At 35.0% G+C, this 14,269-nt stretch overlaps 1 protein-coding gene and 1 long non-coding RNA gene across 8 annotated transcripts in view; one reads left to right on the forward strand and one right to left on the reverse strand.

Moving 5' to 3' along the window:
• Positions 1 to 4,009, forward strand: part of NRG3 (neuregulin 3) — a 1,236,567-nt gene extending 1,232,558 nt beyond the window's left edge. For 3 of the 7 annotated variants that reach the window (XM_025285164.3, XM_025285167.3, XM_025285166.3), the window contains exon 10: positions 181 to 4,009. In XM_025285164.3, the coding sequence (XP_025140949.1) occupies positions 181 to 688 (508 nt within the window). In that variant the 3' untranslated portion in view covers positions 689 to 4,009. The remainder of the gene's footprint in view (positions 1 to 180) is intronic. The other 4 variants (XM_025285168.3, XM_025285169.3, XM_044942383.2 and 1 more) reach the window with 2 other exon arrangements.
• The window catches only part of LOC112584745, a 186,809-nt gene that overhangs the window by 5,424 nt on the left and 167,116 nt on the right, over positions 1 to 14,269 (reverse strand). Inside the window, exons 2-3 of the long non-coding RNA XR_006550877.2 lie at positions 4,006 to 4,081; positions 1,186 to 1,324 (exon numbers count right to left, since the gene is read on the reverse strand). This is a non-coding gene — a long non-coding RNA (uncharacterized LOC112584745). The remainder of the gene's footprint in view (positions 1 to 1,185; positions 1,325 to 4,005; positions 4,082 to 14,269) is intronic.

Raw genomic sequence — 14,269 nt, forward strand, 5'->3', positions numbered from 1 at the left:
TTGGGCAAGTCACTTCACCTATATGAGCTTCAGTTTACTTCTCTGTTTAACTGGGAACATAGTATCCGTCTCATGGGGTTGCTGTGAGAAGTCAGTGAGATGATGCATGTGGAAAGTGCTTTGTTGACTGAATATTGTGGGGCAGGGAGCAGAATATGTTACACTTTGTTTCTTTTTCAGGTACTCAGCCAATGGTTTAACAACCCAACAAAATGCATCAATAAATATGCAACTGCCTTCAAGAGAGACAAACTCCTATTTTAATAGTTTGGAGCAGAAGGACCTGATGGGATATTCATCCCCAAGGGCCAGTTCTGTGCCCATCATCCCTTCAGTGGGTCTAGAGGAAACCTGCATGCAAATGCCAGGGATTTCTGAAGTCAAAAGCATCAAATGGTGCAAAAACTCCTACTCTGCTGATATTGTCAATGTGAGTATTCCAGTCAGCGATTGTCTTATAGCAGAACAACAAGAAGTGAAAATATTGCTAGAAACTGTCCAGGAGCAGATTCGAATTCTGACTGATGCCAGGCGGTCAGAAGACTACGAACTGGCCAGCGTAGAGACGGAGGACAGTGCGAGTGAAAACACAGCCTTTCTTCCCCTGAGTCCCACAGCCAAATCAGAACGAGAGGCACAATTTGTCTTAAGAAATGAAATACAAAGAGACCCTGCATTGACCAAGTGACTCGAGATGTAGAAATCTGTGCATTCTATGCTTTGCTCAACAGGAAAGAGAGGAGATTAAATACAAATTATTTATATGCATTAATTTAAGAGCATCTACTTAGAAGAAACCAAATAGTCTATCGCCCTCATATCATAGTGTTTTTTAACAAAATATTTTTTTAAAGGGAAAGAAACGTTTCAGAAGGGATAAAGCTTACAACTAAAGCTTTCGGGTAGAATTCTGAATACAATTTCAGTTAGTCCCAACACTGTCCTCTTTGGCTCTTAGTAGATGTGGGCAACTCAGCCCCTCAGCCCCACAGTGCCAGTGGCCTCATAAAAAGTGCTGGCAATTACCCAGTTTCAGAGAGAAGAGATGTATGCTGAGGGCGGACGTGCCAGTGAGCGGGTGGCCCTTGCCATGTGGCTTGCCAATCCCAAACCCTAAATCTCTATCCACTCGACAGCCTCATCACAGGTTATGTCATGTCAACCAATGTAATGTTTTCTACTTACTTTTTGAAGAATGGCACAAAGACTCTGGAAGGAGAGGAACAGAAAATAGAGAGCATCACGGGGCACTCTTAGCCGCTCTTATGTGCCAGCTTCCTCCAAAATTTGAAGGCACAGAATCTCAGAGGGAGGTAGGAAATTACTATAGAAAAAGAGACAAAAACATCACAAATGTCGTGTCACTAAAATCATGCTAATAGAAATGTTTTTCTTTGAGATTGTTTAGGGGCTCCAAAGGAGCATTTCTCGGTGTGTGTGTGTGTGTGTGTGTGTGTGTGTGTATGTGGGGGCCTGCTCACTTGAGCACCGGTATGCTGTATGCACATATGTTCATTGTGCGTATGTGTGTGCATGTGTGTGTGTATTCAGCTTGCTAAAAATTTGTTCTGAAACATCAGGGAATCTAATATTCAGAAGAAAAAAAAAATTTCCCTCGTAGATCTGTTCACTTTAAATTTTTTCCATTAAGTAGAAAGTTCAGTTAGTAAATCAAGGTCACTTGCATGGTGGGGTCCTACAAAACTCTTGACAATGTCTAGACCATTTTCTGATGTGAATCTTTTTGAGGAGAACAACTATTGGCTCATTAATGATATCAGTATCACAAGGAAAGTTGGGGATGTGTACTTATTCTGAGTCATGCGTACTTAAATTATTTATACAAGCCAATGATCAAATTGATGGTTACCCTTTGCTTTCTCATCATCCCCATTACTATTTATTTTATAGAGTCTACCATGTGTGGACCAAGACATTGGCTTCTGTGGTTAATATGGAAAGAATAAATTGTTGAAGTCACAAAGCCCAGCCTATTCAGTTCAAAGGAAGTCCCCCAAAGAACAGTAAATTGTGCTGTATGTTCATTTGGAATAAAGCAATATTTTTACCACTGCTAAGGTGAACTGAAACTTCTCCTGAAGATTTGTCTGTTTTATTTACCCTTCTTTTCATGGGGCAATCAAAGAAATTAGTGTTCACATAACCAGTCTTTTTCCAATTATCGGTGGTGTTGAGTTGTTATGTTTACACTGTTTTAAATAAAAAGGCACAGTATTTGAAAGTATATAAAATATTTCTTTTACTGAAGTCTGGGAAAACTTTGATTAAAATTTCTTTGTGGAAGATGTACATTCCCTTGAAAAGGAATGTAACTCTTTCTGAATCAAATATTGAAGATATAAAATTCTTATTTAGGATTAAGCTGTTTCTCCTTGAAATACATTGCAAATTGCTCTTTGAGAATATTCTTTGATAATAGACATAATGTCATACAGGGAAAATAAAGAACATTGTGTTCTTAACACTGTTTACTGGAAACTCAAGTCTCAAATGTTGAAAACATTTTGGTAGAAACACATTTTATATTTAACAAAATGCTTTGTGGTAGTCATTGGTTATTTTGAAAATAGAGGTAATACTGTTAGACTCAAAAGATTATTATACATTTTTAATATCTCAATTATCTAACTTCTCATTTAGAAGTATCATCTTTGGGGAAATTTTGAAAAAGATGGTCTTAATTAACAGGTATATTAAAACCCCATAATTTGCATACCCAATGTGTTATTATATTTAAAGTTTTCACAATTATCAAACTCATTGGAAGTCTTCTCAAGTCTGTTGAAGTCAAGCTGGTCTTGGGTTTTTCACTAAAATGTTACCTGTTGCATATCTAAATGAATTCATACAGAATCTACCTAATTAGGAGGTTGTATGTTCTGTATGAAGTTAATATATCATTTAAGAAGATCAAATGTTGTCAATCAAACTTAAGTCCTGATCCAACCCTTATTTAGTTAAAGTAGAACCATGTATTCTGTGATTATAAATAGCCTTGTGCGTTCTAAAGGGTATGAACATCAGGCATGTCCACCAGCAGCCCGATGTAAAGTTTAGAGATACAGTTATATCAAAATTGAGAGTGGAGACAGAAATCCTCCAGTAAGAGCAATTATTAAATGACCACTGAAGGTGACCATTATCTCCTTTTGGAATATGAAACTCTCCGATGAAAAGCTTTCAGACTCAAAAAGCACCTCTTTGGGCTCCAGCAGACAAGTGCTGATAAGCATCAAGATTCTCGAAGCTGATCTAATGTGGCCAACATCTGGAGACGTCGGTACCCTGTCTTTCAAGCTCACATGCCTACACAGAAGTGTCTATTTCTACAAGACACTTTTGACTTTGCTTCATTTTCCCTGTATTTGTTATGAGGGTAGATATTTGGAGATTTGGTAATTGAGTAAGTTGCAATTCATTATTTATTGGAGAATGAATGTTACTTATTACTTTTTCACTCTGAATCATTTCCTGTCTTATTTTATATAAAGTGTATGTTATTCTGATTTGCCAGTGACTTCTATAGAATGCTGTTGTTTAAAATATATGAACAATTTTTTGCTAATGAGAAATAGTGGAAATTATGTTGGAGAATTGGCATCTAAATTTTCTCTAGTTTTGTTGTGTACATTAAGTGTTCTATGGTTTACACTCTTGTCCAATATCTACCTTGCTATGGGTGAAGGACTAAATATTTGTAGATGGATAAAATCCCCAATGATTTACATTATCTCCAAGTATCAATAGCCAAGTCCTCTAGAGGAGAAATGGTGCAGTTTTTCAGGACTCCACAATAAACTTGTTTTGATCATAACATAGCAGACCTACCAAACAGAGAACAGAAGGGCCAGGCAGATTTCCAGAGAATGACCACTGGCTTTTGGACTAACTGACAGGTACGACTTGGGTGGGGCTTCTAAGGCTATCAGCAACCAGCTGTCCACCAGAATACACTTGATGTATGCAGCAGTCACTCACACTTACCTTGCAGTATGGTGCTACAGGAAACCATGACTCCCTGAGTGAGGGGGCGGAAATGGTGATTCCTCTAATTCCAACCCTGTAAACCAGAAAATATTTCCCTTAGACAAGTGCTATGAAACATTTCCCAACTGAGTACATAATATACCTAGGAACACAGCAGGAGGGGTGGGGTTTTTATTTGAGCTTTTGGTATCCAGGAAACATTTTATATATAAAGAGTACTTTTTAAATTATTATTCAATTGTATAGATTCAGTACAGTGTTATTAAATGATGGCATGTCTAGACTATGTCTGTATTTTGGTCTACATAAATTCAGTCTTCATCCAAGAAAGACCAGCACAACGTTTCTGGGCTGTTCTCAATTTTAAATGCATCCCAATGTCATGGGAAATGAGGCCTTTAAATAAGCTTTATCTCTTTCTCTTTTATTCTTTCTTTCCCTTTTAAAGAAATAGCGAGGGTAAAAGAAGAAATTCACTCCTTAAGATCAACATTGTTCTCTCATAATAATCTATTCCCTACTGTGACTACATACATACATAGATAAGCATATATGTATGTATAAAATATACATATATTACATTTAGGTGTTTGATTATTTTGGTAGCTTTATTTTTGTTTCATTGACAAACATTAAAGTGATTGCCTCATGGAATGCCAATGAAAAAAAAACCTTTAGAAATCAGCCAACTTGGCAATGTTTAGGTAACACAGGCATTTTCTAGTTCTTCCTCTTAGGTAAACAGAAATTTCCTTGAGTTGGAAAAAATTCATAAGACCCTGGAGGAAAATGTCTGCTAGATTATCTCTTAGAAATGAAGACTAAACTATGGGTATATATGATTACTCTCCCTATAATGTATAAGCTCAAATATATTTTTTACAATTTTAACTATTGAGTTCCCTCAAATGTGCCTAAACAGGCATCTCTGATGTGTAGTACCCACTGTATCTAGTGAAGAGTTGTGGTGAGGGCAGAGTGATTGTGGGGAAGCTACATGTTAATGCTGATTACCCAGTGAAGACACGAGTAGAGATGACCGAACCGAGACATACTTGGCTGCTAGTACTTTAATAACTTAGTCATAAAAACCTGTATTTACTGCACGTGTATTGTTGCCTATGAAAGAATTAATGCTGTGATAACAAATAATTCTTACTGTTGAAAATGAATTAGAAAATCTTTATGTTGGAAGATGACATTGTGAAAGCTTCTACTTTATGTATACATAATAGTAGCTCCATGATCCCATCTTCAAATGAGAAGGATGATCTAGCTCATCTTTAATTTCCAACTGGTTGGAATGTTAGGCAGTCATTCCAACTCACACATTACGTTATTTGTCTTCTAGTAAGCCTGGTAGGCTGCAGTCCATGGTGTTGCTAAGAGTCGGACACGACTGAGCGACTTCACTTTCACCTTTCACTTTCATGCATTGGAGAAGGAAATGGCAACCCACTCCGGTGTTCTTGCCTGGAAAATCCCAGGGATGGCGGAGCCTGGCGGGCTGCCGTCTATGGGGTCACACAGATTCGGACACGACTGAAGTGACTTAGCAGCAGCAGCAGCAACACAACCCTTACCATTGTAGCCATCTGGATTGGGAAGATCCCCTGGAAAAGGGAACAGCTACCCACTCCAGTATTCTGGCCTGGAGAACTCTGTGGACTGTACAGTCCATAGGGTCACAAGGAGTTGGACATGACTGAGCGACTTTCACAGCACCACCCTTTGGAGCGATCATGGCTGTAAGACTCCAAAATTATTGGAATCATATATTGACTTGTAAATAAGACATTTACAATGTTCCATTTAATTTCCATGGAGAAATAGGATCTCTTGTGGTTGTTTTTAAAGTAAATTTGTGTATGCAAAGTAATAAAGAAGGGATGGCCAAGTGAAAGTTGCTCAGTCATGACTTTCAAAGCCTGAACATCAAATTTGCCCCAGATTTAAAGTCCGAATTTGCTGCAGATTTTTTTAAAAGAAACTGTAAGCTGTGAACCTTTACTGAAGCCAGAGCAAAGGGTTCTACAGAGAAAGCATGAGACCTTGAAGCTGTTCTCCTCTCACAGAAGCCATGACACACACTCATTGGATACACAAGGTATTTGCTGATATTTTTAATTATTTGCATCTCAAACTTCTTAACATAAACTCTCCAATTAATAGTGAATAAATTCTCTTGAGAATTTCAGAGAATTTATGTTCACATTATAGTTGGAAATAATCCTGTCTTTGGGGGACACAATAGAACATAAAAATGCAGAGTTTACACACATAATGTTGGTTGTAGTCAGTGTTTGTGACAAATCAGTCTCTATTTCCTCTTCCAACAGCAACCTGAGTAGCATCAATTTTTCCACCTATAATTGTATCTTTTCATTGCGATCTCAACATCTGAATTCCTAAGTATTTTATAAAACAATACAGAATTTTGAAAACTTGAAACAAACAAACAAAAATATATATATATCTCTCTTTAAACTCTGTTGGTTTTTAAAGTTATATGGATTCAATGTAGTTGTTTACAAAACTGAAAAAGAAGGGGGAAAGTCCAGCATTTTTTAACTTGTTTTTTAATGTATTTAGAGTTCTGCTAAACCCCTCACATAGCCTTGGAACATTTTACATTGATAATTTTCTTTCTGAAATAAATGTAAGGGCTTAAATAATCACACATACACAGCACAGTACACATAGTGTGTTAAAACTCAATTTTGTACCCCTTTTCCTTAGATTTTTTCATTCATAAGTCACCCAAGTATGTGAAACTACAAACTCCTGTGACAGGGAAGACCTTGAACTCAGATGTCTTTTCAAGGAAATACAGCAAGAAAACAGTGATTAACTTTTAAGTTTTGTTCTATACAATCTGCTTTTGAATTTTGTCTTTACCAATAAAAGTCTAGAGAATAGACACATTTGTTCAAGCTGAAAGAAATAAGAGCCTGGAAAACTTACCTTATAATCACTATACATTTTCCAGTAGCCAATGTATATATTTTAAAGGTAATTAAAAGGAAATTACTTGGCTCTTTCTTAGTTTTTCAAGGATATGGTTGAATACGTTAAATCTAAATTAAAAATGAATTCCCTTCTTAATATTTGACCAGTCATATTTTAAAGAATGAAAGTCACACAGAGAATACATGCAAAATGTTTAGCAGAATATTTTTAGTTGTTTACAATAAATTTACCAAAACTGATCTTTTTTGTGCCTGTGGTAATAATTTTGTTTCAAGGAACACATATGTATGTGTCTCCTTTGACTTTTTCCAAGAAAACATTTCCGAATTATGCCCACCACTGTGTGGGATAGGAAGGCTATGGGAAATAATACAAGCTGTATGTCCCTTGACATCCTAGTAAAGTTTCATTTTACATGCACTTTGTTTCCAGGGAGATAAATCATACTGCTTATTAAAAATGAAGACATGAATTTAGTAGTCAATTCAATCATAATCTTTGACTTCACGTAAGTTTTCATCTGTGGAGGAAATCTTTCACTACCATTTCTCTGTTGTCCCTTTTCAACAGCCTTTGATGATGCTGGACACTTAGATTCCCTTAGGTTAGATTCTTACTGCATGTTCCTCTTATCTCACTTCTCTTTTATTAAACAGGGAATTTTTCAGCTAAAATGAGACTGATGTGATTTTGTAGAAAAAATACAGCTTTGTTCTTTTGAGTTGTGTTACTAGGGGGAATAAACTAGGAACATTTTAAATGTGATAATAAGGTTCATGACTTTAACCAATATCTTTTCATATACAGACATACCCAGGGCCCTTTAATTTTCCTAATATTGTTAACAAAATTTTCAACCCACTTGTTTTTACAGCAGTATTTTCCATTTTTTTAAGGGAGAAAGACAAACTCAGCCATTCCATAAAAGAAGAGAACAATAAGTGAAACAAAATAATCATGCTTTAAACAACTGACCAGGACAGAAACCAGTAACAATATTTGTAAAGGTTTCAAATAAAATACTGAGTAAAAATCTAAGGTTAAAATAATGCAGAGGAATATTGGTTAAATAGTTTGCATCAAAAGGTTTTTTCATAATTCTCCATAAATATACTCTTCTTTGCATAATAACATTTAATGTTTTAGAACTTTTCTTGGGCATTAATTATACCCATTTAGTATATTCCCTTGTGGCTCAGATGGTAAAGAATCTGCCTGCAATGTGGGAGACTGGGGTTCAATCCCTGGGTTGAGAAGATCCCCTGGAGAAGGAAATGGCAACCCACTCCAGTATTCTTGCCTGTAGAATCCCATGGACAGAGGAGCCTGCTGGGCTACAGTCAATGGGGGGGCTACAATCTATGGGGTCACAAAGAGTTGGACACAATTGAGTGACTAACACTTTCACTTTTAGTATATTTAAATGCACATATACTTAAATGTGAACATTTAAAAATACTGAAATGTCCACTTTGCTATTTCTTCTAACTTAACACAAAGCGCATGAAAATTTGCCACAAATCAGATGGAAATTAAATGGGCAGAATTATAAAAAGGAGTTGTTATCTATTAACCTCTCCTTATTTTCCATGAACACCCATTGTCACCTTTCACTGCATGCTCCCACATTTTAAGGTAAACACAGAAGAAGCTACTGAATCAGACACAGAGGCAGATGCAGACATTTTGAAAATTAAAATGTCTGATGCAGATATAAAGAGTTGTGGTCTTCCTTGGATTCAAATAAAGCTGAAAAGTACTGTATAGCACAGAGTATGAGAAATGGCAAATTATTTTTATTTTTTAAAAAGTAATTTGTCCTGCAGTGTCCATGCATTCCAGCTTAAAAAAAAAAAAAAAAAAACTGAATAAGCATCACTGGGTGTCTTTTCACCAGTTAAATAGAAGAGCCAGACACATGATCCCACAAACATTTATACAACAGAAATATTTAACTAATAAATTTCTCTTTGCTTTTCTTACTTTAAAAAATAATGTTACTGAATTTGTGAAAAATAAGGAAATAATATGGCATGGATTCAACTATGCTAAGACCAAAATTAGTAGTGTCTTTACATATTTTCTTCTCATTTTCTATATATATATATATATATGCATATTTCACAGATTTATTTTCCTACTATGGTTTATTATAACTTAAAAATAGTATATCATACTGAACCATGGTGATTCATTGTAAACATTTAAAGCCTACAGGAATTTTAATTTGTTCTATTAGGACTTATTTAGATATTCTGTTATACTATTTGATATTTAAATTGCTCCATTCATTCACTACCATAAGTAATTCTACAATTAATATTAAAATATATATTATACTTCCTTTCTTTTGGAAGTAAACTGTAGGTCCATAACAAGTGCCATAGGTCTGTATATACTCATAATTGTAAGTAATGCTTGTCCATAGGTTAGTATGTGCATTTTTTCGTAGGGGAAGGCAGTCTATAACTAAAAATTTTGTAAGACTAGTAAGGATATTTGTGAACTTGACTGATTAAAAATAATTGTTTTTGTTACGCATTGTAAGAAATTGTATGGCTAGGTCAATAAGTATGACTCTTTTTTTTTTTTTTTGGCTGTTTTTTTCCTTTTATTTTTTCAGAGCAGCTTTTCGTTCACAGCAAAACTGAGATGAAGGTACAGAGATTTCCCATATACCTCCTGTCCCCACAAATTCATAGCCTTTCCCCTCATCAACCACCAGAGCAGTACATTGCTTACAACAGAAGAACCTACATGCACACATCACAGTCATGCAGTCTTCATAGTTTATATCATGGTTCACTCTTGGTATTGTACATTCTAAGGGCTTCAACAAACATATAATGACGTATATTCACTATCTGGCTCAGCGGGTAAAGAATCTGCCTGAAATGCAGGAGACACAGGAGACAAGGTTTGGTCCCTGGGTCAGGAAGATCACCTAGAGAAGAAAATGACAACCTACTCCAGTATTCTTGCCTGAAAAATCCCATGGACTGAAGATCCCGGTGGGCTACAGTCCAAAGGATGGCAAAAAGTCAGACACACACATTCACTATCATCATGTTTATTAAACAGAGGATTTCACTGAAAATCCTCTGTTCTATACCTATTCATTCCTCCCTCCTCTCCCACTCCTAAGCAACCACTGATGTTTATACTATCACCATGGTTCTACCTTTTAGTATGGCCACTTTGAAAATTTATTTTAGACATTACTCAGTTGATTCCTGGAAGTGGTTATTATTGGGTTGGCCAAAATGTAAGATGGAACAAACAAAAAACCCCAATGAACTTTTTGGCCAACCCAATACATACAGTTTTAACATCACTTGAATTTTTATTTTCTTATTTGACCTATCAATATAATTGTAATTGGTTTAGATCTGATAAGAAATGAATCATTTTAATGAAGTTGAATTTTAACTTTTGATTAGAAAAATTGTTACATGCTCACACATAAAATATATAAGAAGAAAGAAACACCACAGGAGGTAGCCACTATTAATATTTGATTATATTTCCTTCCAGTATTTTTAATTGAATATCTACATTCCATATGTCATTTTAAAAGCTGAAGGCATCTAATATTTAAAATATTTTGTCCTGATTTATTGATTTCACATATGGTCTCTAATAACTTCCTCAGTTTGTAAATTATCTTTACACATGACATTTTTAATGGTTATACAAGCCATTCTATGGATGAAACACGTTCATATTTTCAAAAAGATTTTTAAATATTTATCATATATATTATTTAATTGAGTTTCAAATGTTTACCTACCTTTGACTTTTGTCAGTGTTTCAATATTATACATACTCATATATGCATTAACAACTTTTTGGCATTAGCATATTTCTATGTATAGATAGAGATACTGAGTTCTCTCACAGAATTAGTTCTATTTTTTGTAGCAGCCTCCTTGGTGGATTTTAACTATCAAAATCATAGTATTTTGCTAATCTAAACAGCTGGATAAAAAGACATAAGCCCTAGAGAAAACTCTATATATGTGACTATATTCATATCTCCCAATCCACACTCAAAAAAGTGAGTGTTCATGGAGATGATTTAAAAACTGCCATCAGCTTTGGGACCTGGGAGGCATGACATAAAATAAAAGCACACCATTATAAAGAATTGAGAATATACCAGGCACTAGGTTTCTCACATATATTAACTTATTTAGTCTTCATAATAACCCTGTGAAGTAGATATGAGTATGATCCCCATTTTAAAGATGAGGAAACAAAGGCACAGAGATGTTATGAAATTTACCCAAGGGTTCCCAGATAACACATTATACGGGGCTGGATTTCGAACCAGGGTTCTTAAAGAGTTACCTTTTATTTCCTAAACTTCTATCATCATATTCCTTGAGTTTCTGATAATCATAGTCCGAGTGTCCAAGATAGGGCAGACTCTCCAAGCCTAAGTGAGGATGATCCTGACTCTGATTCACCAACCCAGATGGGCCATCACTAGTGCTAGGAATGAGGACAAAGCATAGAACTAATGAATAGGGAGCTGCACCCAATTTTGTGCATTGTTTGAAATTCTCATAGATGAAGTGCAGTGATCAGATATTTAGCAAAACTGCTATTTCTCATCCTAATATATCTCATCCCAAACATTCCTATTAGTGCCAGGAAAGAGGCCAGAAGGGCCATACACATCGCCATGGCCATACCCACTCTATTCATCAAGTGAAGAATGTGTACAAAATGGTGATTCTCGGGTCATCTGCTACAACAGAGCAAGAGTCGGTGTGTGAGTGTCTGACAGCACTGTCCTGTCCATCCACTTCAAGAGACCACACCATGGAAATTATAAATGTGTTTATGTTTGCCTACCAGCTACTTTATGCACTTCAGGATACAACGTGACACCAAGATAAGGGAAGTCCCACTTTGGGTGTCTCCACCTCCCTCTGCTAAATCCAGATCCAGTGGCTGCTGAAGCCAGAAAGGGCTTAAGGTGGATTGTGTGTGATTAATAGAAAAAACAGAGAAGCATTCATTCAGTCTCTCTCACACACCAACCATTATAGGGCAGAGACAAGCCTGAGAGGAACCTCTGTGTGGTCAAGGCAGAGAAATCACAAATATCTCAACAGGAGCATTGTGAAGCAATTTGTAGAGAAAAACAAAGGCCAAACATACACCTTTTAATAGGCTGAGGTCATGACTGTCTTCAAAATGAGATTTGTTCTACTGTTACACCTTAGAAATTATCCAAATGATAAGAAAATTTACAGTTAGAAATGAGATAAAACACTAAGGGTTATAGTAGAGAATCAATAAAAGAGAAAACACATTATAAAGAAAGTCAAGGGAAAAAATGTTGTTTAAAGAAATAGTACAGAACTGAAAACTAAGAATTGTTAAATAGGAAAATACCAATGTAAAAACAGTATTGGAATAAAAAAAAAAAAACACAAAAAGCTACTTTCCTACTCTTTCTCTCTAAGATACTTTTTTTAAAGCTTTGGAACAAATAAACAGTTGGAAAGTAACATTTTTAAATGTTAAAAAAAAAAGTAAAAATAATTCTACTCTTATAAATAACAAGTGTCAAAGAGGAAATAAAAGTTTCAGTGAAAGAAAATTTAGAATATAGAAAGCAAGACATAAAAAGTATTTAAAACCAGCCAAAGCTGGACTCAGTGGTATCTGCAGAACCTTAGATGAGTTCAACACTAAACAAGAAATATGTATTTTAAATTAAGAATTCAACTGAAAAAATTAGAAAATAATATAATGTACATTTTAAAATAAAACGTTTTCCATAAATGTTTGGATCACAAAATCTTTTCCTCTCCCTAAGTACCTTTGACCTCTCATTAATGTTTGGCACAACTGTCTTTGGGAAACTGCTATTTTCAATGTCACTTATAAATAAATATGCAAAAAAAATCCAAATAAAATGCTTGCAAATGGATTATACTCATATAATAAAAATTACCATAATGCCATAAGGTTTATTTCAGCAATTTAAATTTATTTTAATATTATATTTAGTAATCATGATAAAAAAATCATAGAAAAGAAATCAGATATGACTCAATTTATATTCCTAAAAAAATATTTTTTTAATTAAGGTGAAAAACTTCCTTAACAATGAAAAAATCAGTGGTCAATATTAGACACAGCAATTAAACATTAGATTCATCTTCCTTGAAAAACAAGGTCACTCTTTCACTATTATTACTATTAACTGAGCTGACATATATAAACATTACCTAACAATAAGAATAAAAAAAGAAAATTGATATCAATATGGTGAACATCACAAGAATCAGAAGAAATTCAAGAATCAACAGAATGATACTATAAGCAATTTCATTTTCAAGCCTATAAACAGAATATATGGCTAGGAAAAATAAGCTAAAGATCCAATGTGTAATATTAATGTAAATATACATTACCTTGAAATAAATCTAAGGGAACTACCAAATAAAATAGCATTAATTAATATTTAAATAAAATGGGAATATAATTTTTCTCTTCATAGGAAAACTCGATAGTTTAAACTTCTCAAGAATTCCTAGTTTCATTTATAAATATAATGCAATCAAATAAAAAACATACCAGGAATATTTTGAAGAATACATGAATGACAATAGCCCAAAGCGGTTTGGAAGAATAAACTATATGGAAAGAATAGGGCCAGTTTATTGTAAAATCAAATATGTTATAATGGTACAATTATTAAACCTATTGTGTTTATGCAGGTATAGAGAGAAGAGAAACATTATCAACAGACCAGAAACGAACTCATAAATTGAAAAAAAAGAGAATAGAAATGATGGACATTTTACATTATAAATTCACTTTGTTCAAGAAATGTTGCTAGAAAATTGACTAATTTAAAAAAGGGGACTGTAGGTTCTTCATACAACATACTATAATAAAATACTGATGAAATAAAGAGTTACATGTAATCAGATCAGATCAGTCGCTCAGTCATGTCCAACTCTTTGCGACCCCATGAATCGCAGCACACCAGGTCTCCCTGTCCATCACCAACTCCCGGAGTTCACTCAGACTCACGTCCATCAAGTCAGTGATGCCATCCAGCCATCTCATCCTCTGTCGTCCCCTTCTCCTCCTGCCCCCAATCCCTCCCAGCATCAGAGTCTTTTCCAATGACTCAACTCTTCGCATGAGGTGGCCAAAGTACTGGAGTTTCAGCTTCAGCATCATTCCTTCCAAAGAAATCCCAGGGCTGATCTCCTTCAGAATGGACTGGTTGGATCTCCTTGCATTCCAAGGGACTCTCAAG

The sequence above is a fragment of the Bubalus bubalis genome, chromosome 4, assembly GCF_019923935.1.
Source record: "Bubalus bubalis isolate 160015118507 breed Murrah chromosome 4, NDDB_SH_1, whole genome shotgun sequence".
Taxonomy (NCBI): Eukaryota; Metazoa; Chordata; class Mammalia; order Artiodactyla; family Bovidae; genus Bubalus; species Bubalus bubalis.